This window comes from Oreochromis niloticus, linkage group LG3, assembly GCF_001858045.2.
Source record: "Oreochromis niloticus isolate F11D_XX linkage group LG3, O_niloticus_UMD_NMBU, whole genome shotgun sequence".
NCBI lineage: Eukaryota > Metazoa > Chordata > Actinopteri > Cichliformes > Cichlidae > Oreochromis > Oreochromis niloticus.
Window position 1 is genome coordinate 69,561,316 of NC_031967.2, and position 21,787 is coordinate 69,583,102.

Genomic DNA, 21,787 nt, shown 5'->3' on the forward strand with positions numbered 1-21,787 from the left:
ATGAGGTGCTGCTAAACTGATGTTACAGGAAGAACCAGCACCTTCTCCCCAATCAACTCCACACTGAGTCCTCTGTCGTTTGCTTGTGTTTCTCCTCAGAGTCCATCCAGCAGAGCTGTCGTCCTCCTCACAGCTCAGAGACACAAAGACTTCCTTAAAAAACTGAGAGCTGCTGGGACTCACAGTCAGACGAGCTGTGAGGGTTAAAATGAAAAACTGTTGGTCTGTTTCCTGTTGTCAAAAACGTTACAATTGTGAAAATAATCCATCATTTCATCAGTTTTACATCTGATATTAATTCTGCAACATGAACCCAATCAGGTCATATCAGTGAGCATTTCTCAGGTTTAAACTGTGACAGAAGAAGGTTACTGACCTTGGTTTGTTGTGCAGCTCAGCAGTGAGATCAGAACTAAAGAGAAATGACACTCAGGTTGATTTGAGGTGAACATAAAGAAAAACTCCACAAAAACAGCTGACAAACACACACATTCCTCTCTCCCTGACAAAAGACTAAACAAAAAGTGCCTGAAGCTAAAAGACATCTGGTAGAATCAATCCATCCATTTTCTTAACTAATTTTTAAAAATTTGGAAATCTATCTCAGCCGTTTTAACATGACTACAGGTAATTACAGAGCAACATAGACAGACTAACATTCACACCAGTTCAGAATCACCAGTTAATCACCTGAGAAACATTTTTTTCAATGTTTCTTAGAATCACCAGTTAACTAAACATGTCCTTGGACTGTGGGGGAAAACATACAGAGACACTAACTACTGCTGGTCTGTGACACTTGTATTATTAGATATAATGTATACTCTGTTCATTACCAAATATCAAAACATCTAAAAGTAACTTTGTTACTGACATAAAAGTATTGAGACTTTTTTGTCTTTTTGATTCTCCTCTACCCCAGTTTTTATGTAAAATCAACACTCAGTAATTATTATGCACCGTGACTAAGCTTTGTGTATACACACAGTAACCACTACTTTTAAATAACCTCATAAAGTCATGTGTCCACTGTGCAGCTGTGTTGATATAATGAGTGAATGATTTGATCTTTTCACTGCCTGCTGTGTTTCCTCGACTCCTGAGCAAAGATAAAGAGTCAGTTCAGACCTGCAGTTGGTCCTCGTGGTGTTTTGAACTTGAATTCAGCCTGATTTGTTTTTCATGTCTTCTCCTCCATCATCAGTTATCAGGAGAGCAGACAGTCAAAGTACAAGAATTCAAACAAACACAGAGATTCTACTTACAGAGCAGACACAGCACAGATGTTTCCTTCATCGTCCTTCTCACTCATTTCAGCTTTTTTTCATTTCTCTCACTGACACCAAGTAAAGCCCGCCCTCTTCCTCTGAGCACCAGCTTTCTATTGGTTCAAATGCAGTGAGTGGGAGACTGACTTTTTCGATTTGCTTGGAGAAAAGGTTAGCTACTTGGCACTTACTGACACACTGCATGTCCTGATCTTTTTTTTTTTTTCAATGTTTCTCTTTTTTGCCTAGGAAACAGACCAGTGAAATCCTAAAATTATGGAAATATATTCTCATTACTTGTTATGTAACTGAATATCTATCCACCCTGTCCCTGAAACTCAAATTTCCTCTGGTCTCATTGAGCTGTAGTTTGGTTCATCAACAAATTTACAGGGTGGGCCATTTATATGGATACACCGTAATAAAATGGGAATGGTTGGTGATATTAAAGTCCTGTTTGTGGCACTTTAGTATATGTGAGGGGGAAACTCCTCAAGATGGGTGGTGACCATGGTGGCCATTTAGAAGTCGGCCATCTTGGATACAACTTTTGTTTTTTTTCAATAGGAAGAGGGCCATGTGACACATCAACCTTATTGGTAATGTCACAAGAAAAACAATGGTGTGCTTGGTTTCAACGTAACTTTATTCTTTCATGAGTTATTTACAAGTTTCTGACCACTTATAAAATGTGTTCAATGTGCTGCCCATTGTGTTGGAGTGTCAATGCAACCCCTCTTCTCCCACACTTCAAAAACTGATAGCAACACCGCAGGAGAAATTCCAGCACAGGCATCAGGTCCGAGCATTCCTAGATGAACAGTTTCCTGGAAAGTGGATTGATCGTCGTGGGCCAGTTGAATGGCCCCCAAGGTCTCCCGATCTGACCCCTTAGACTTTTATTTTTGGGGTCATCTGAAGACAATTGTCTATGGTGTGAAGATACGAGATGTGCAGCACCTGAAACTACGGATACTGGATACCTGTGCTGGCATTTCACCAGTAGGTGACTACTGGTGGTGGTCGCCTACTGGTAACCACCACCAGTAGGTGACAGGTGAAATGTCTTGCCCAAGGACACAACGACTGAGATTGTTGGAGTCTGGGCTCGAATTGGCAACCTTGCGAATACAAGACACAAAATAACCATTACGTTTCAATAACCTTGTAAAGTCATGTGTCCACTGTGCAGCTGTGTTGATATGATGAGTGAATGATTTGAGCTTTTCACTGCCTGCTGTGTTTCCTCGACTCCTGAGCAAAGATAAAGAGTCAGTTCAGACCTGCAGTTGGTCCTCGTGGTGTTTTGAACTTGAATTCAGCCTGATTTGTTTTTCATGTCTTCTCCTCCATCATCAGTTATCAGGAGAGCAGACAGTCAAAGTACAAGAATTCAAACAAACACAGAGATTCTACTTACAGAGCAGACACAGCACAGATGTTTCCTTCATCGTCCTTCTCACTCATTTGAGCTTTTTTTCATTTCTGTCACTGACACCAAGTAAAGCCCGCCCTCTTCCTCTGAGCGCCAGCTTTCTATTGGTTCAAATAGAGTGAGTGGTTAGTGTGTGTGTGTGTGTGTGTGTGCCTCGCCTAGCTTTGGAGTCACCGCACCTAGTACTCCGATTACCATGGCCACCACCGTTACCTTCACCCTCCACATCCTCTCGAGCCCTTCTCTGAGCCCTTGGTATTTCTCCAGCTTCTCGTGTTCCTTCTTCCTGGTATTGCTGTCATTCGGAACCGCTACATCGATCACTACAGCCGTCTTCTCCTGTTTGTCTACCACCACTATGTCCGGTTGGTTAGCCACCACCATTTTGTCCATCTGTATCTGGAAGTCCCACAGGATCTTAGCTCGGTCATTCTCCACCACCCTTGGGGGCATCTCCCGTTTTGACCTCGGAACTTCCAGGTTATACTCGGACAGATGTTTCTGTACACCATACCGGCCACTTGGTTATGGCCTTCCATGTATGCCTTGCCTGCTAGCATCTTGCACCCTGCTGTTATGTGCTGGATTGTCTCAGGGGCATCTTTACACAGCCTGCACTTCGGGTCTTGCCTGGTGTGATAGACCCCAGCCTCTATGGATCTTGTGCTCAGAGCTTGTTCTTGTGCTGCCATGATTAGTGTCTCTGTGCTGTCTTTCAGTCCAGCTTTGTCCAGCCACTGGTAGGATTTTTGGACATCAGCCACCTCCTCTATCTGCCGGTGGTACATACCGTGCAGGGGCCTGTCCTTCCATGATGGTTCCTCGTCTCCCTCCTCTTTCTTGGGTTTCTGCTGCCTGAGGTATTCACTGAGCACTCGGTCAGTTGGGGCCATCTTCGTGATGTATTCTTGGACGTTCGTTGTCTCATCCTGGACTGTGGTGTTGACACTCACCAGTCCCCGGCCCCCTTCATTCCGCTTAGCGTACAGCCTCAGGGTGCTGGACTTGGGGTGAAACCCTCCATGCATGATAAGGAGCTTTCTTGTCTTTATGTCAGTGGCTTCTATCTCCTCCTTTGGCCAACTTATTACCCCAGCAGGGTACCTGATCACGGGCAGGGCGTAGGTGTTGATGGCTCGGATCTTGTTCTTACCATTCAGCTGACTCCTCAGGACTTGCCTGACCCTCTGCAGGTACTTGGTAGTTGCAGCTTTCCTAGCTGCCTCTTCATGGTTCCCATTCGCCTGCGGGATCCCCAGGTACTTGTAACTGTCCTCTATGTCTGAAATGTTGCCTTCTGGTAGTTTGATCCCCTCAGTTCTGACTACCTTCCCTCTCTTTGTTACCATCCAACTACACTTCTCCAGCCCGAACGAAATTCCGATGTCATTGCTGTATATCCTGGTGGTGTGGATCAGTGAATCGATGTCTCGTTTACTCTTGGCATACAGCTTGATGTCATCCATGTACAGGAGGTGGCTGACAACTGCTCCATTGCGTAGTCGATATACGTAGCCAGTCTTGTCAATTATCTCACTGAGGGGGTTCAGGCCTATGCAGAACAGCAGTGGGGACAGAGCATCTCCTTGGTAGATCCCGCACTTGATGTTGACTTGTGCTATGGGCTTGAGGTTGGCCTCCAGTGTTGTCTGCCACATTCCCATTGAATTCCTGATGAAGGCTCTCAGGGTCCTGTTGATCTTATATAGTCCTAGGCATTCCAGGATCAAGGTGTGGGGCACTGAGTCATAGGCCTTCTTGTAATCAATCCAGGCAGTGCACAGGTTGGTGCACTGCTGTAGTAATCGTGGCTGTAGGTATCATCCGTAGTGCTGCATTAACATCATCTAGCAGACCTTCTGAGGGTACTTCACGTAATCTTGGTAACCGGGAGGTCCAGGTTTCAAGCTTGGCCATGATCCTATCTTTCAGGTTGAGCCTTCTTCTATCACACTGGGGGCTTGGTACCCAATCTCGGGTCATTTATGTTGTACCTCGTCAATCTCTAGCTGTGAGAGCGGTCCCTTCTTTCGAATGTTGGAACATGTTGGGTATCGAAGAATCCATAGGTCCCTCATGCTATTCATGTAACCCCTTCCGCCAGGGTTACTTGCGTAGTAGCATTCTTGTCCACCGATGCCTTCTTGTTCCAGTAGCCCAGTTCTTGTCAGGGTGCCCAACACCTGACGCGGACCTTGTTGATCCGGGCGACGTCCGAGCTGCCATGCCTTCATATTTATCTGTCTCGCTCATGTCTGCGGTAGGCTTGCTTAGCATAGGGGGTCTAGCCTAGCCAAAGGCGTGTAGTCTAACCACTACGCTATCCAGCTATATATGTATATATATGTATATATGTATATATACATACATATATATATGTGTAGATATATAGCAGGTGTCAGTATGGAGCAAAACAGCAACACTGTGTCGACACAGTATCAATACCGTTTGGGGAATGTGCTGGAACGCGTCACAAGGCCTCATCTACTCATTACTAAGCCTGCTTTACATTTCTCAATAACTTTAACATGTCTGGTAGTGATGTCCCGCTCGAAGCTAACGCTAACGATTAAAAATGATTAAATAACGATTAAATAACGATTAAAATGTTGACTAATAGTATTCACCAAACAGAATATGATTGTTTTATTTTTCCTTTCCAGGTGCAGTGTGAATCTTGCCAAAGATGGGCACATTTTAAATGTGCAAAATATAAAGAGTGCTACCAGGAATATAAATGCCAAAAATCTAAGGAAAACACATAACAACTTCAAATAAAAACAGCTGCCTTTTCCCCTTCATGTGTCTTTGTATTCTATGTCAACATTAGATGATTTTATGCTGGAATCATGTTTTAATAGTGTGAGTTGGCTATCTGAACATGCTACCTAAATAAATCCAAGCAGGAAGCATGCTTTAATGGTGTGATTTGGCCATCTGAACATGCTACCTAAATGAATCCAAGCAGGAAGCATGTTTTAATAGTGTGATTTGGCCATCTGAACATGCTACCTAAATGAATCCAAGCAGGAAGCATGCTTTAATAGTGTGATTTGGCCATCTGAACATGCTACCTAAATGAATCCAAGCAGGAAGCATGCTTTAATGGTGTGATTTGGCCATCTGAACATGCTACCTAAATGAATCCAAGCAGGAAGCATGCTTTAATAGTGTGATTTGGCCATCTGAACATGCTACCTAAATAAATCCAAGCAGGAAGCATGTTTTAATAGCGTGATTTGGCCATCTGAACATGCTACCTATACAACGGAGCCATTAACCACGTAAGGTAGCATATTCTGATAAGGTAGAACGGATTGATAGACAAGACCATAAATTTACGCTACGGTAGGATGTTTTGACAAGGTAGGACATTTTTTCAGAACACCAGTGCGTGTGTCAAAAAAATCAACACACTGCTTCAGAACCACTGTGTCGAAGCTTGGTTCGTTTAGCCAATGTCACGTGACGTCCGAACTGCTTCGGTATCTGATTCAATAGTTGATAAGGAAGCAAATCATTCGCGGGATTTGTAGAGTGTTTTGATGGTGACAGATAGCGAACCACTGATATTTCTACTGAGAGATTTTGAGCCAGCGAGGAATAGAGGAGTTTCTGTTGTGTGGGAGTATTTTGAGTTGATTTTGGTCAATCGGGTGGGTTTTCCAGATTAGTGTTCTTGTTGTTTGCTTTTGTTTTGTGCGTGTTTATTTTATCTAACAATGGGACAAACTTAAAATGTCAAAAATCTGCTTTTCATAATATAAATGTCATTAAATAATTTTAGAAAGACTTCTATTTGACTCTTTACATTTAATGTTATAAAAAGATATATTTTATGTTTTAAATAATCTTAAACTGCTAGTCTGCAAAATGTGCAGCAATTTAATTTATTTATTCTCTTTAGCTGATAGTTTGTGGGGCCCAGTTAGACTTTTTAACTGCATCTCTACCAGTTTCTCTGCACTCCAGCATCTTCTGTGCCAAGTGAAGGGATTGTCCTTAAGGCAGGAGAAATTATTTCCACAAAAAGGAACAGGTTCGGACATCGCACAGTGGAACAAATTTTCTTCTTAAATACAAATGAAAAAAGGGTTACCTTAAATGCATCATATTTTTAATTTGCAAGTTCATAAGCATTTTCCTTTTCCAATTCACAATCAAGTCTACCCCCAGGTCAACAATATGTATAGGAAAATTTCCCTAATGTAATTTTATTCATAAAAATACCCGTCTAGCGATTAACTGCATAAATATATGTAATTATATGTATGTTATATGTAACGTGGTATTTTTCAATTATTGTATTTAGCAACATCAAGAAGTCACAAGCAAAGAAAGATCACACCATGGAACATGTTTAAACAAGGGAAGTTTACTGGTCAAAATGATTTATTAAATAAATATACAACATTTTTGTCACCCCCAAAAATACACATTTAAAGCAACACAACGGTGGCCCAATATCAGACAGGACACCGCTCTGTAGAGTGAGCAATCATTATGAAGCAGTCAGTTTTATTTTGTGGATTCAAGCTGCTCTTCATATTTTTGGCCACCAGATGTCACCAGAGAGGACTGTGTTGAAAAGCTTCGAGTAATGAACCCTTTTTCAAAACAAGCTTCAATGCTTCAGAAAGCTACATTTGGCCATCACTACTGTCTGGTGTGTTCTTTGGACTTCATGGTGTTGTTGCTCCCAATATTCTCTTAGACAGCCTCTGAAGATGTCACAGAGCAGCTGTATTTGTACTGACATTAGATTACACACAGGTGCACTCTATTTAGTCATTAGCACTCATCAGGCAATGTCTATGGACAACTGACTGCACTTAGACCAAAGGGGCTGAATAATTACGCACACCCCACATTTCAGTTATTTATTTGTAAAAAATATTTGGAATCATGTATGATTTTTGTTCCACTTCTCACGTGTACACCACTTTGTATTGGTCTTTCACATGGAATTCCAATAAAATTGATTGATGTTTGTGGCTGTAATGTGACAAAATGTGGGAAAGTTCAAGGGGGCCGAATACTTTTGCAAGCCACTGTATGTCCTGGAAATGAGAGCTACATTTTGAAGTTTGTCTCAGTTCCTATCTGGAAGAGAGAGGAAGCTGCACAAGGATCTATGATTAAGGATGTGTGCTTTTTAAGAGAACAAAAGGAGATGTAAAGAAAAGCTGAGTCTGTACAAACTCTGAAATGACAGGAAGTATGTCTGTATGATGTACCCGAACATTTCATGTGCAGCTTGCTAACAAAGCTGGCGCTGAACATGTGTAAAAACAACATAAAATTCAGAAATTTAGCGATTCAAACTTGATGTGTAACTAACATATAAACCGAAGATGTTGCATTTTGAAGAGGAGGAAGAGAAATAATTTCAGAGAGATGAACAGAGCTAACAACACTAGTGGATGAATGAGCACTTCACCCACACTTCTAAATTTAGCCACTTCTGGCTCTAAAAACAACAAACTTAGAGGTACAAACTTTTCTATCATTGAGTTTTGGAGGCTACTGACACCTTCCCCAACACGTCATCAGTGACAATCAATGATTTGATTATGAGGTCACAGAGACTGACAAATCCACTCTTTGGTTAACAGGAACTCTTAATATGTACAACAAATATAAATGTGAAAGCCGTTGTGTTTAGTTGGAGTGCTTTCTTTGGTCCCACCTATGAGAGAGTATTAGGGCTACATTAAGAAAATATTATTGATCATTTTAAGATTAAAGTCAAAATCTGAATATTACAGATGTTGTTTCAAGACAAACTGCTACGATTGCCATACCCTCTGAGTTAGTGAAATCATATTTCAGAATCAGTTTTACTCAAAATAAAGGAAGTGGTCTATTTTAGTGCATAACACAGTGTGGTGATCAGTATAGAGACTTTGAAAAGATGATGTTGAAATATATATGTGGCCAGATGGCCATTTGTACAAACTGAAATGACTGGCAGTGGACAGATAAAAGCGTGGGGAAGGTTACACACTCGTGCAATTAAGAGGATGTATGTTGTATCACAAGATGACTGATTCATTTGTTTCACTAAGTCATCGGAACAGGTCATTTTGAAGAGGGTGTAGCATCTGTGGAAGTTTGTCAATTTCAAGAAAAAAGTTAAAATTCACAGTCTTATGTTTTTTCTTAATGTGGCCCTAAAACTCCTTCATACCCTTTTCCTCTGTTCTCCATTGAAGTCACATTCTAGTTCAGGAGTAGCATCATTTCATTTTATTCAGAGCACATCAATACAGCTTTCCACTAAGTGTTTTATTTAGCGCTAAAAAAAAATAAAAAAAAATGATTTTATTCGTCTATCTGCTGCATTAGTAATGAACTCACATTAAGAATAAACACATACATGAAAGAAAATATATAACCAGCCCCATCAGAAAGTATAAGTATACTGTAACAGTGATCAATACATGGGGATCGGTTTGATCTTACAAACAGCTGAACCTGAAGATGAAACACATTCAATGATTCTGTTTCTGCAACATACAAGACACTGAATAAATGAATACTGGGGGAAAAAACAGTTATTTTTATATCAGTGGAAGTTGAGTCAAACTGAACACCTGTGGAGAAAAATGCATATATATATATATATATATATATATATATATATATATATATATATATTACTTATTTTAAGATTTTCGACCTTGTCTTTTCTTGAAAACATGAACAAACTGTGCCACATACAAACAGGATGTGAATAAAACAATGTAACATGTTACACTGACATGATCAGCTAACTTGGACAGATTTGGTGCTCCTTGACTTCTGTTCTTTCTGGTTTTATAATCACTTTTTTTCAGTCCTACTTAAGGCAAAGTGAAAATATTGAACAAACTCATGTTCACCCCTCCGTTATTTAAGCCCAAGCACAACTTATTTATCAAACCATCATCCATCCTAGGAAATCTCTTTGGAAACGCGCAACTCTTCTGGTTTTCTACTTGGATGTTATCGTTTCGCTTTGATGGGTTCCTTTTCAAGGTATCACCATGGCAGAATCTTTCAAACAGGTTGCTGTTCAGCTGGAGGCTGGTATGAATCCTGATTCTGTTGTTGTTTATGTTTTCTGTAGATCACAAAAGCAACACCAGCAACAAGAACAGCAGAAACTGACAGACCGACGATCAGTCCAACAGATTCATTCAGATTCTGCTCGCCTTCCTCCTTCCTTCCATCTTTGTCTCCTCCATCCTCTGTGTCTCCTCCTGTCTGACCTGCAGGTGAGAAACAGGTGTGAGGTGTCAGCTGTCAGGTAGGTGATGAGTGAAGAACAGAACAGAATCCATTTCCTCTTCAAACTGCTGTCAGACATTATCTACTGCACTCTGATCACATCACTCAGACCAGCTGCTTTCTACAAAGTCTCATCAACAACATCTTTAGAAACAAACATCAACAACCAGGAAGCAGCTTCACCTCTGATCACACACACATTCAACTCTACTCACTCACCTGGAGGATCAACAACACTCAGGGTGATGATGCTGATGGGGTTTCTACTTAAAATTGCTCTCTTTCTACGGTTTGTTCCTGTCTTGACACGACACTCGTATGTTCCAGTGTCATTAGTCGTCACATTCTTCAGAATCAAAGACACGTCTCCATCCTTCATCTGTCTGTCCTGCAGATCCACCCGGTTCTTAAAAGATGGATGCTGTTGATCTGGATCAAATTTCTTACTTCTGTAAAATAGTACATATTCATCTCTCAGGTCAGCTCTGCTCCACTCTACACCTAAGATGATGTTGTTGTTTGGAGCTCGACATGTCAGAGTGACGTCCTGTCCAGAGTCAGCTGTGATGATTTTCTGGTCTGAAAGAAGAAACAACACAGAGCACAGAGGTTAAAGGTCAAAGTAATTAACCAAACAGCCAATTTTAACTTATTTATTTGCTTAGTGCAGCCTGTTGCAGGAACTCTTTTTGTTTCTATGTTTAGATTTTACTTAATCACTTGCTCATTCTTAATTACTGATGACTTCATTATTACTTTAAAGATTTTGTTCATTATGTGTTTTTAGTTTTTGGCTAATGAATTGTTTAAATATTACACATCGTTTAGACTGAGAACGCTGTGTGCGCCAGTGATACTGAACTAAATGAGAGCTGTTATCACTTACAGGAGAAGATACTGTAAAGGTGTTGCAGAGCTACAGTAAGTGAAATCTAAGAGGAGGAAAAAACTGTTTGTTCTCATTAAAGCAAAAAATGCTGCTAGCACATTTAGTGTCACTGCACACCCACCCTCAGCAGATCTAACTTTAATTCTATTCCTGCTGACACTAAAGTGTATTTTCCGGTTTGGTTTTTGTGTTTTTTCTCTCATTTTTATAGTTTGGAGCATTTTTCTAAAATCCAGAATCTCCTATATCCATAGCAGTTACTTATCACCTTCAGCAGAAACCTCAGAGGGTTAAAGCAGTGCTGTTTGTTCCACTTTTTACAATAACCAAAGAGCTCATTATGTATAACAGCAGCTGTTTTTCAAATATACTGCTCAAAGATATTAAAGGAAATATTTTAAAACACATCAGATCTCAGTGAGGAAAAAACAAAGCTGACATCTACACTGATATGCTTTGGGTAAAGTGTTAAGAACAAAATGATGGAGAGTTATTAACCTACACAGGGAAGAAGTTAAAAAAGAAAACCCCCAAAATTAATTGTATGAACTCAAAATGGTGCTCAGTAGTTTGTATGACCTCCACATGTTTGTATCGATCTCTGACAACATCGGGGCATGCTTCTAATGATTGTGTCCTGGTGAAATTCCTTCCATATGGGTTGTTATAGGTCAGGGGATGAAGCTTGTCATCTAATTGGAAGGTTGTTGGTTCGATCCCTGGCTGCTCTAGTGGGCATGCAAATGTGAATGGATGAATGAGGCATGTTGTGTAAAATGGCTTGAGTCCTCAGAGTAGAAAGGCACTAAACAAGAAACACTCGATTTACCATATCCAACACTAAGCTCCTGCAAAGTCAGATGGAGTGAAAGATAATGTCCCAGAGCTGTTCTGCTGGATTAAGCAGGAAGGCGTGGGGCCAGTATAAATTCTTTCATCCTCCTCCAGCAGCTGCCTGCATACTCTCACCACATGAGGCATTGTTGTGCACCAGGACAAACCCAGGGACCCACTGCACCAGTGTAGGGTCTGACAGCGAGTCCAAGAATTCCTCTTGATACCTAACGCCAGTCAGGGTGCTGCTGACTAACCTGCAGAGGTCTGTGCATCCGTCAGTGGATATGATCTCCAGACCATCACTCACACAACACCAAACCAGCCATGCTGAACTATAAATAATGTTCTCTACAGATTCTGCAGACCTTTTTACATCCGTCTCATGTGCACTGACAGGGGCCAAGTGTCGGAGCTGCAAATTAACACAAAAAATTTTAGCTTAAAATGATTGAGGGTTTGTCAATCATTTTAAGCTAAAAATGATTGACAAACCCTGTTACTTAACAAACCAGATCAAAACCGCAGATGTTTCACAAATCACAGATCGATAGAAACACATGTGCTGATAATAAGTGAACATAATGTGTGAGAGAAAGCAGCCTCTCATTATAAGACACTGTGAGTCTCTGCATGCTGCCTTTATGGAGCTACAGCTGTTTGTATACACTGAACTAAAAGCTTTGTAGCTGTATACTGACTCCTGACACTACAACACATCACACTTACACACACTGTGTAAATGTCCCTGCTCTGACTTAGCCTTGGGATGTCTAAACACAATGCCAAGCACACCCAAAGGAACTTTATACTGGTGGTCAGCAGCACTCTGACACGGCCACAGTGTCATTGTTGTAACAAAGGTTTTTGTGATTGAGTTGCATGTTAATAAATCTGTAAATGTTATATGTTTGCCAGTTTAAGTATCAAGATGCTGGTTATAACTGGTTGCAAATGTTAAGATTAAATATCTCTTTAATTGATTATTCATAGAACTCCTGATATTATGTCAGTAAGATTGCTTTTGTGGTTTATTTTAGTAGCATCAAGCTGTAAAAACAATAAGTTAAATGGCTGTTCTACTCTGTAGCTGTTGGTAGTTTTGCCAGAGTTGTGCGCTACTATTGGAAAACTTGCAAACCTCACAAAATGGAGGCAAATGTATGGTCTACAGCGCCCTCTTGTGGACAGATTGTGAAATATTGCTTGTGCAGCATATACTACCCCAGCAGAAGGTCACATTATTATCCATCCAATAATATTTCATTCAATAATCAATATTTATTTTTTCCAGGAACCCACACTCACTATGGAACGCCAGGACTGCCATAATGAATTACTTAAATACACCATTAAATAATTAATTAAATGTGTCAATAATTAATTAAAATTGGAATTAATTAATTAAATAAATAGTTATGACACATGTAATTAATTAATTATTGACACATTTAATTAATTATTTATGTATTTCACATTTTAATTAATTATTGACACATTTAATTAATTAATTATTTACACATTTAATTAATTATTTAATGATATATTTATTTATTTCATTTTGGCAGTCCTGGCGCCTGGCTCTCACCATGAAATAATTTTATCTGTCAGCCTCACCCATCAAACTCAGGGGGCGGGGTTAACGCTGATCGACTCAAAGCCATTGCTTTGGCCTTGTGGCCATTGTTTTTAGCCCACAACAACCGGCAGAACTGAACTTTGAAAAACCCTGTTTGTGTGTCACCAAATAAATGGTAAATGGATGGACTGGTTCTTATATAGCGCTTTTCTACTCTTCTGAGCACTCAAAGCGCTTTACACAACTTGTGCATTCACCCATTCACACGCATTCGCACAAGCACATTTGTCTAAGTGCTTCTTTTTAGCTAACATTCACACACATTCACACAATACACACAATACAGTTTTAATATTTTTTTAGCCGAGAATGTAGTGGTTTAATCTTCATATGTGTGGTCGGTTTGTCAAGATACAGCCTCTTTGCAAAAGTGCTTCGATGATTTCGGAGATGTCTGCCCAGTCTCACGGCAAAGCGTGGGATAGACCCGCTCCCTCGCAAGCAATCGAGCTGTTGTTACCGCCGACAAAGCGCAGGCCCCGGTACACAGCTGTAATAACCCCCGCTGACACGGACTTCTTTTACGGAGGTTATATTTATCGGGGTTTTATTTCCTGATGTTCGTATGTGTCCTACGTGTTTCAGTCGCCAATTCTGAATTATAACTAACATTAAAAACATGTTTAAGGAGGAGAGAGAGCAAATAAACTCGATTAACAGCTGAACTTTGGGTTTTTGTTCAGTAATCAGCGTGACCTGCGTATAATCGCAGAAGAGAGATAACGTTGGTGTTTCCGTCATGTAGTAGCTGCTGGCTTTAACTGTACAAAGGTTGTTCGACACTATGAAACACATACAGACTTCATGATGTTCGGCTAATATTTTTATTGTGAATATTAATCATGCATCTCTCCACGATATCTTCAGCTCTCTGAGTTAACCCAGAGTTTCCCAGCTGACTATCTGTCATCTACGAATATGTCACGGGTCATATCAATATGATTTTACAGAAAAGCATCCTTATTACTGCCAACTATTCCAGAGACGTGGAAATCTACAGCATAAAGAACACAAAAATATAGCAGTCTAACGAAACACTGTAACAGAGATGAACCGTCAGTTTGTCGCAGATCAAAGTGGAATGAAAGTGATTGGTTGAACAGGTGTTCGTGATCTGTGTTTTCTGCATTTTCATCAGTGTAAGAGACTCAGCAGCAGATTAGACTAACAGTTATACATTTAATAAATTACCAAATGAATCCACGCAAGAAACGAGCAAACCTGTTCCGACAATTTGAGTTTGTATTCCCTCAGCTGCAGACTCGCTGCTGTTTAAATGTTTGAGAGGAAGGTTCGATATAAAGCAAACGTCAAACACAGACTCAGTCTGCGGTCACATTTGATATGAGGCCAGCACGTAAAGTGGCTGTGTCCTGTTTTAAGATCATACATGTAAAATTGTTGTCCAGCCGCTCCGAGTTAACTGAAGTTAACTTGGATAAATTATAGTTAAGGAGTATCACAGATAACACCCACGTAAGCTGTGTGACTGTTCACCATGAACTGAAATCGGTAGGCTATTACTGAAATACACGTGCTATTTCATACAAATAGGGAGGTCCTACTAACATGTTTAGTTTTAAAGGACACCTTCCCGCCTTTAGTCTCATTCATGAGCAGTATTAGTTTTCTTCTAACATCCAGAAGTCTGCACGATGTGTTTCATAGTTTGTAACAAACCTGACAGTTAAACATAACATGACCAAAAAAGCAAAAAAATAAATAAATGAATAAAAAGAGAGAGAGAGAGAGAAATCACACAAATTATATGTTAACCTCATTTATTTTTAGTTAAGTAAACTCTAAAAATTCTAACAGATAGCTGGTGCTTAGAATACAGTTGAATAACTTTTAAAAAACAGATGATGTAATATTTCTGTCCAGGTTGCAGTCTTCATTATGAACATGTAGTTGCAAACTCTGCTCCTCTCGGTGGAAATGCGCCTTCTCTTTCCTCTTTGTATAAAAACATTTTAAAAGTAAGTTTAATCTCAAAATTCACTGTTAAATCCGAAACAAACCAGATAAAGAAAAGCGAATAGTTCAGTCTAACACATGTGCCAGTGAACCATTAAACGTCTGTAAAACTATGCAGTTATGAAACGTAACTTTAGCCTCAGCCAAACCGATTTGCTCAGTTGTAAATAAAACAGCGAAGTAAACGTGACCCGACAGACAAAAGCTGAGTGAATTAAGTCCAGCGTTTAACCACTGAGAGCTAAAACTCAGGTGAGGTTTCAAAGCTGTGTGGTGATTGGACATCAGCCGCTGATAAAGTGGCTTCGCCTATAAAGTGCTCTGTAAGGAAACAGCAACTCTGTGCTCGGGAGAAATACTATATTTACTTATCTTATGCAGAAAAACGCGCTGACATTGCGTTATATCGAGCACCGGCTGCCCAGTTAAACTGTGACGATCACCAGGTAACGTGGGCGTGTTTCTTGAATTAGCAGCAGGTGTTAAACAGCTGACAGGTGAGGAGGAGGATGCATGCAGGTAAACTGAGGGCCTGCTGAGCTGATCGCTGGTGTCGTGAGAAACATGTCAGCTCGTTCTTTATGTTACCGAAGCACAGACACACAAGACCAGGCGGAAAGAGACGATCGTTTGGTGTAAATGAGAATCTGCGAATGCAACATGTGGAACACGGAGAGTGGAATATGTAAACAAACCGGCTGACGTAACCCCCTCGGTGCACTCTGCATGCTGACTGTTAGCAGAGCAGTGAAATCTCTGAAAACATCTGAGCACTTTTGCAAACATGTTCTATGTTGACAACCTGACCAGACGTGAAGATTACGGCGCGACATTCGCGGCTAAAACACTGTTAAAAGTGTAGCTGGTGACAGAAAAACGGGGTATTTTTAAACTACACCACCACCATTGCTGCCTGTGATTTGAAATGCATTCTGGGATACCTGGCTGCCCCAAGTCTACAGAAGCAATCGATTATCGACCTGTTTTGACTTACTTTGCACGGCAACCAATCAAATGTTAGAGAAGCTGCATGGGCAGCGTTAACCCCGCCCCCTGAGTTTGATGGGTGAGGCTGACAGATAAAATTAATTCATGATGAGAGCCAGGCGCCAGGACTGCCAAAATGAAATAAATAAATATATCATTAAATAATTAATTACATATGTCATAACTAGTTATTTAATTAATTAATTCCAATTTTAATTAATTATTGCCACATTTAATTAATTACTTTAATGGTGTATTTAAGTAATTTATTATGGCAGTCCTGGCGTTCCATAACTCACAAGCTACAACATAATGTATTTAGTCATGACTGGATTAAGACTGGATTAAAACAGTGTTTAAGGTGTCTATGGGACTTTTTAAAGACAATTACCCAAATTCTTAGGTAGCTGCAGTGTTTCTCACAGAAGACTTGTAAACACCAGCGTTTCAATGCAGTTTACAGAAATGGTCCTTAAAGCCGGAGGTGCTTTGACTGCACCCAGAGAGCTTTATGATGTAACACATCTCCAGACACTTGGAGGACTTAGGCTACGTCGCTGCCTTTTTGTTTGAAAACGCATCATTTTCTTTCTGTTTTGGCCTCCCGTCCACACTGAGATGGCGTTTTCGTTGATGTAAAACACAGCATTTTCAGAATGCTCTCGAAAACGCATACATTTGAAAGCTGTGCTTTCACTTCGCAGTGTGGACACTAAAAACGGAGACTTTCTAAAACAATGACGCATATTAGTCATATGATGCAGTCATGTGACCAATTAAACTAAGATAGTGGAGGGCATTATACAGCAGTTAGGGTTAGCAGTTGTTTTGTTTGCTCTGAATGTTGACAGCCCTATTAAAGATTAATATCAGTTTGTACATGCGCCAGATAGCTTTTCTTCAAATTCTTTAATTCTCACTCGCTTTTGCAATTTTGTAATTTTGCGTTACTCTCAGCAACAACTCCACCTCATTGTTAGTCCATTTGAAAAAGACTGTGTGCTTTTCTTCAACATCTTGCCGCAACGTTTCAAAGAGCCGGAAAGTAAATAAACGGCACGCATGTGCAGTGCTGGAAGGTAAGCATTTTTGGCCGTTTCAATGTGAACGCACACTCTGTGAAAACGACTGGAAACTCGGACGCGGAGCGTTTTCTGTCAAAAACGCCTTTTTCAAATCTATCCAGGCTAGTGTGGCACGGGTATTTTTGAAAACGGAGATTTTCCTCTTGTTTTTTTCTTTGATGAAGGAAAACGCTGCTAGGAACATGCCAAAGCAACAGTTGGCGATATATTTCTAACCGCGTAGAAATGTTGGCCAATCAGAAGTCTAGAAGCCTGGGTGGGAAAGAGTAAACAAAGATGGTGCATAGAAGCAGAACTGAGTCCTATGTGTGGAGGGACAGTAACTTTATGTGTATATGTAAGCATTTAAACACTGCAGAGAGTAAAATTAACAGTAACAGTATTTTCTGTAAGTCCGCCCTTGTGACGTCAAAAGAGCCGCAGACCTTTGACGCTTTCTCCGTTTTCCTTGTCCACACATAAACGCAAAAACTGAGTTTTTGAAAATCTCCACCCTGGCAGGAGTTTCTAACAATCTCTGCTTTCAGTGACCGAAAACACAGTTTACGTGTGGATGAAAGGTGCAAACGCATGGAAAAATCTGCGTTTTCAAAAATATCCGTGTACGTGTGGACATAGCCTTAAACTCACCTAACCTCCCTTGTCATTGTCTTGTAATTGTCTTGTAATCAGCACAATAAGGCAAACATCTCCACTGAGACTAATTAACGTAGTGACACCTATAGCCTGGGGAAAACTGCTAGATATCCTGTAGTCCAGATGATAGATGGGAGTGGCTGGATGCATGTTGGTAGACAAGAAACCAGAAGATGAAAGAGCTTGAAAGCTGATCTAATTTAAGTGGAAATGGACTGGGTCAAATTGAATTCATATCCACAGAGTGCTCACCTGTCCTACCCTTCATGCCACAAAGCTGCATTTTAGCCACATTACAGTAGTCTCCCTCAACTAGCGTGCAGTTACCTTGTTCTGGTTCCCAGTCCAACAACAGCTACAAGGGATTCACCTACATCTTATCATTAGACTTTGCATGCAGCACAACAAGAACAGGCGGACTCTTCTGTATCAACTATATTAACTGCATCTGAAGCTGTGCCTTCAAAGCCCTCTGCAGCTACAATTCCTGTGGTCTTTACTGCTCTTTTATTAGTGCAGCCTGTTCCTCCTGCTTCACCGCAGCCTCCAGCTACTGCTATGACGCCTCAAAATGCCAATCTATAGAATGTATGTGGATAAGTGTCGCCACTCAAACAATATCGCTTCAAAATCGCTGATAAGGAGACAAAGTGAAAAGCCAAGAAGCCAAGACTTAAAGTGAACTCTTCAGATTTTGACAGTTTACTCCACTGTCACATCCACCTGTTCATTCTCCTGCACCATCATATGTACAGCACTCCTACCCAGCACCCTTTTCTGCCACTCCTTGCCTTTTCTCATCTAACAAGTATGATGGAAATGATAATTGCTTCATCATATGTCAGCCAAATTCCTGCGGTCATTTTGACAGAGGATTTAAGTCGGTTCTATCCTGCAGTGTTCCAACAAGTCTTCACACAATAAGCCGGTTTTATTGTCCCACAAATCTGTCCATCCACTTTTTGGTTGAGGAGGGTCACCCGCCCCAGATGTACTCAGGTGCGGTTCTACAAGATCCTGACTGTACGTCATTAGAAGCCAGATGACGTTGGCCCTTTCTGAATGTTCATTGGTTGGCAGGTGAAAAGGAACAGAAAGTGATAGCAGAGTTTACAAAGAACAAGAGAACCTAAAAAACCTCAAAGATCATAAACTAAAGCACGAAAAGCACAGACAGTGACTGTAGTGATACTTGTCTTTGTTTTTAACACTCGGGAGCTTTTGGTATGTTAGCACTTCGCTCTGCTCCCCGGCGGGCTGACAGACCACCAACAACACGAGCAACAGACGCCACAGACCGATTAAAGCACAGAATCTTTGCACTGCCACTATTTCAACAACAGATCTTACTTTAGGCAGAAGGACAGTCCCCACAGTGGTACAGATAGCAAACATGCTAACTCTACGATAAAACAAGTACAGACTCCACCCAGCCTGGTGGTGCATTCACGGACACAAACAAATGGAATCGACATGAAAAAAAATTTTGTTAAGTATCAGCACCACGTAAACGACAAAGATACCATTTTTGCCGTTTTATCTCAGAGTGGAAAATTTTGGTTTATTAACCTCACCTGCCGAGACAAACACGAAGATGCCAAAAAACAGCAAAGTGGAGCCGAGTGACGCAGTTACAGCAGACATTTCCGTGTTCTTCTTTCTGATGATCTGACAACAAGTTTGTTCTAAATGTCCTAGTCTGATGGTATTTTCATCGGATAACAGACTACGACTTTTAAAAAGTAACTACGGGAGATTCAATTTAAAGTTTAAGCAAGACAAAGAATATTTGAGCTTCAACCGATCGTTTCAACTTCACACTTGCATTCAGTTCTCTTAAGGTAGTCGCATTTGAGTGACGTCAGGTTCGCTGAGCTATACGATTAAAACGTGAGTCATAAGAAAAGTGGGGAAAACTGAAACAGCTCTGAGTGTTTCTTGAATGATCTCCGTAACCGCTCTCATCCATAAACAATCAGCTCCATGCTAGAGACCAAAGGACTTTAAAATTGTTCCACTGTACAACAATGTAAATATATAAAAATGAAGCCCTCAAACACTTTCCTGATTGGCGTCCTGTCTAACGTCTTAATAAGGACTAGAAAGTTTCTACCAAATATTTGCTTATACAATTAAGGTAGCTTTAGCTTTCGTCACTGATGAGACACAAACAGAGGAATTGGTATATCTCTGATCATATAAGAATAGTATTAGACCTTATTGATTATTTACTTCTCATTTGATTTGTTCAGATTTCTACAAAACTTTTGATTCCATCAAACAAACAAAACAATTCTGAAATTGATAGGTTTAGCTTTGGGGCGTTGCTTCTGTAACACTATCAAGAAATGTACACAAATGTGAATTGCTTTACAAAACTGAAGTCTTTATTTTCTAAAGCATTAGATTCCACTAAATGTGAACAAAACTTTTAAAGACTCCATCAACCATGAAACTGTGAAAATAACTCAATTTCTTAAATAAAATCTGCACTGTTTATTTACGATGCAATTTGTTATTTGTAAAATGTCAAAATTTTAGTAATTATTTTTATTTTTATCTTAACCTTGTTTTTATCTTACTTCCCTATATTGTGAAATTATAAAGAGCACCACTACGAATCCCTTTCCAATATTCTAAATGTTATTTATAATGTCCATCCATCCATCCATTTTCCTCCGGGTCGCGGGGCAGCACCCCAAGCAGAGAAGCCCAGACCTCCCTCTCCCCAGCCACCTCCTCCAGCTTATCTGGGGAACACCAAGGCATTCCCAGGCCAGCCGAAAGATATAATCTCTCCAGCGTGTCTGCCCTGGGGCGTCCTCCTGGTGGGACATGCCTGGAAAACCTCTACCAGGAAGCACCCACCACAACTGGCTCCTTTCGATGCGGAAGAGCAGCGGCTCTACTTTGAGTCCCTCGCGAATGGCTGAACTTCTCACCTATCTCTAAGGGAGAGGTCAGCCACCCTTTAGAGGAAGCTCATTTCTGCCGCTTGTATTCGCGATCTCGTTCTTTCGGTCACTACCCACAGCTCGTGATCATAGGTGAGGATAAGGGCGTAGATCGACCGCTAAATACAGGCCATTTAAATTGAGAGCTTCGCTTTTACGCTCAGCTCTCTTCACCACAACAGACCAGTACAGCGTCCGCATCACTGCAGCCACTGCACCAATCCGTCTGTTGGTCTCCCGCTCCCTTCTCCAATCGATTGTGAACAAGACCCCAAGATACTTAAACTCCTCCACTTGCGGCAGGGCCTGGTCCCTGACCTGGAGTGGGCACTCTGCCCTTTTCCGGCTGAGGACAATGGCCTCAGATTTGGAGGTGCTGATTCTCATTCCCACCGCTTCACACTCGGCTGCGAACCGTTTCAAGGCGAGCTGGAGGCCATCACTTGACGAAGCCAGCAGGACCACGTCATCTGCGAAAAGCAGAAATGAGATCCTGAGACCACCAATGTGATCTCACAGCGTGCCATCACTAATGAGGTGGGACGCAGTAAGTAAGTCATTTGGAATTTCTTGATTGATCCTGAGGGTTATGGAACAAAAAAGTCAAGTGGAAGACACCCCCCAAACTTCACCAGAATTGAGCCGGAGGATCCAGTTGGCTGTCTGTCATGACACTGGACAATCCTCAACCAAATGAAGTCCGTTACTGGTGCCGACTGCAGCCTCGTAACCATCAGACAGCATCTGAGACTGAAGAGCTTCAAAACCAAAACATCTTCAAAGGCCTCGTCTCTTTGAACACCACAGAACT

General features: G+C 40.9%; 1 protein-coding gene across 3 annotated transcripts in view; it reads right to left on the reverse strand.

The window, feature by feature from the left end:
* The window catches only part of LOC109201252 (coxsackievirus and adenovirus receptor), a 98,483-nt gene that overhangs the window by 70,813 nt on the left and 5,883 nt on the right, over window positions 1-21,787 (reverse strand). The window contains exons 1-3 of one of the 3 annotated variants that reach the window (XM_019356866.2): window positions 19,597-19,896; window positions 10,195-10,554; window positions 9,435-9,956 (exon numbers count right to left, since the gene is read on the reverse strand). In XM_019356866.2, the coding sequence (XP_019212411.1) occupies window positions 9,745-9,956; window positions 10,195-10,554; window positions 19,597-19,666 (642 nt within the window). In that variant the 5' untranslated portion in view covers window positions 19,667-19,896 and the 3' untranslated portion in view covers window positions 9,435-9,744. Of the gene's footprint in view, window positions 1-9,434; window positions 9,957-10,194; window positions 10,555-19,596; window positions 19,907-21,787 lie in introns of those variants that run through there. The other 2 variants (XM_025905323.1, XM_019356869.2) reach the window with 2 other exon arrangements.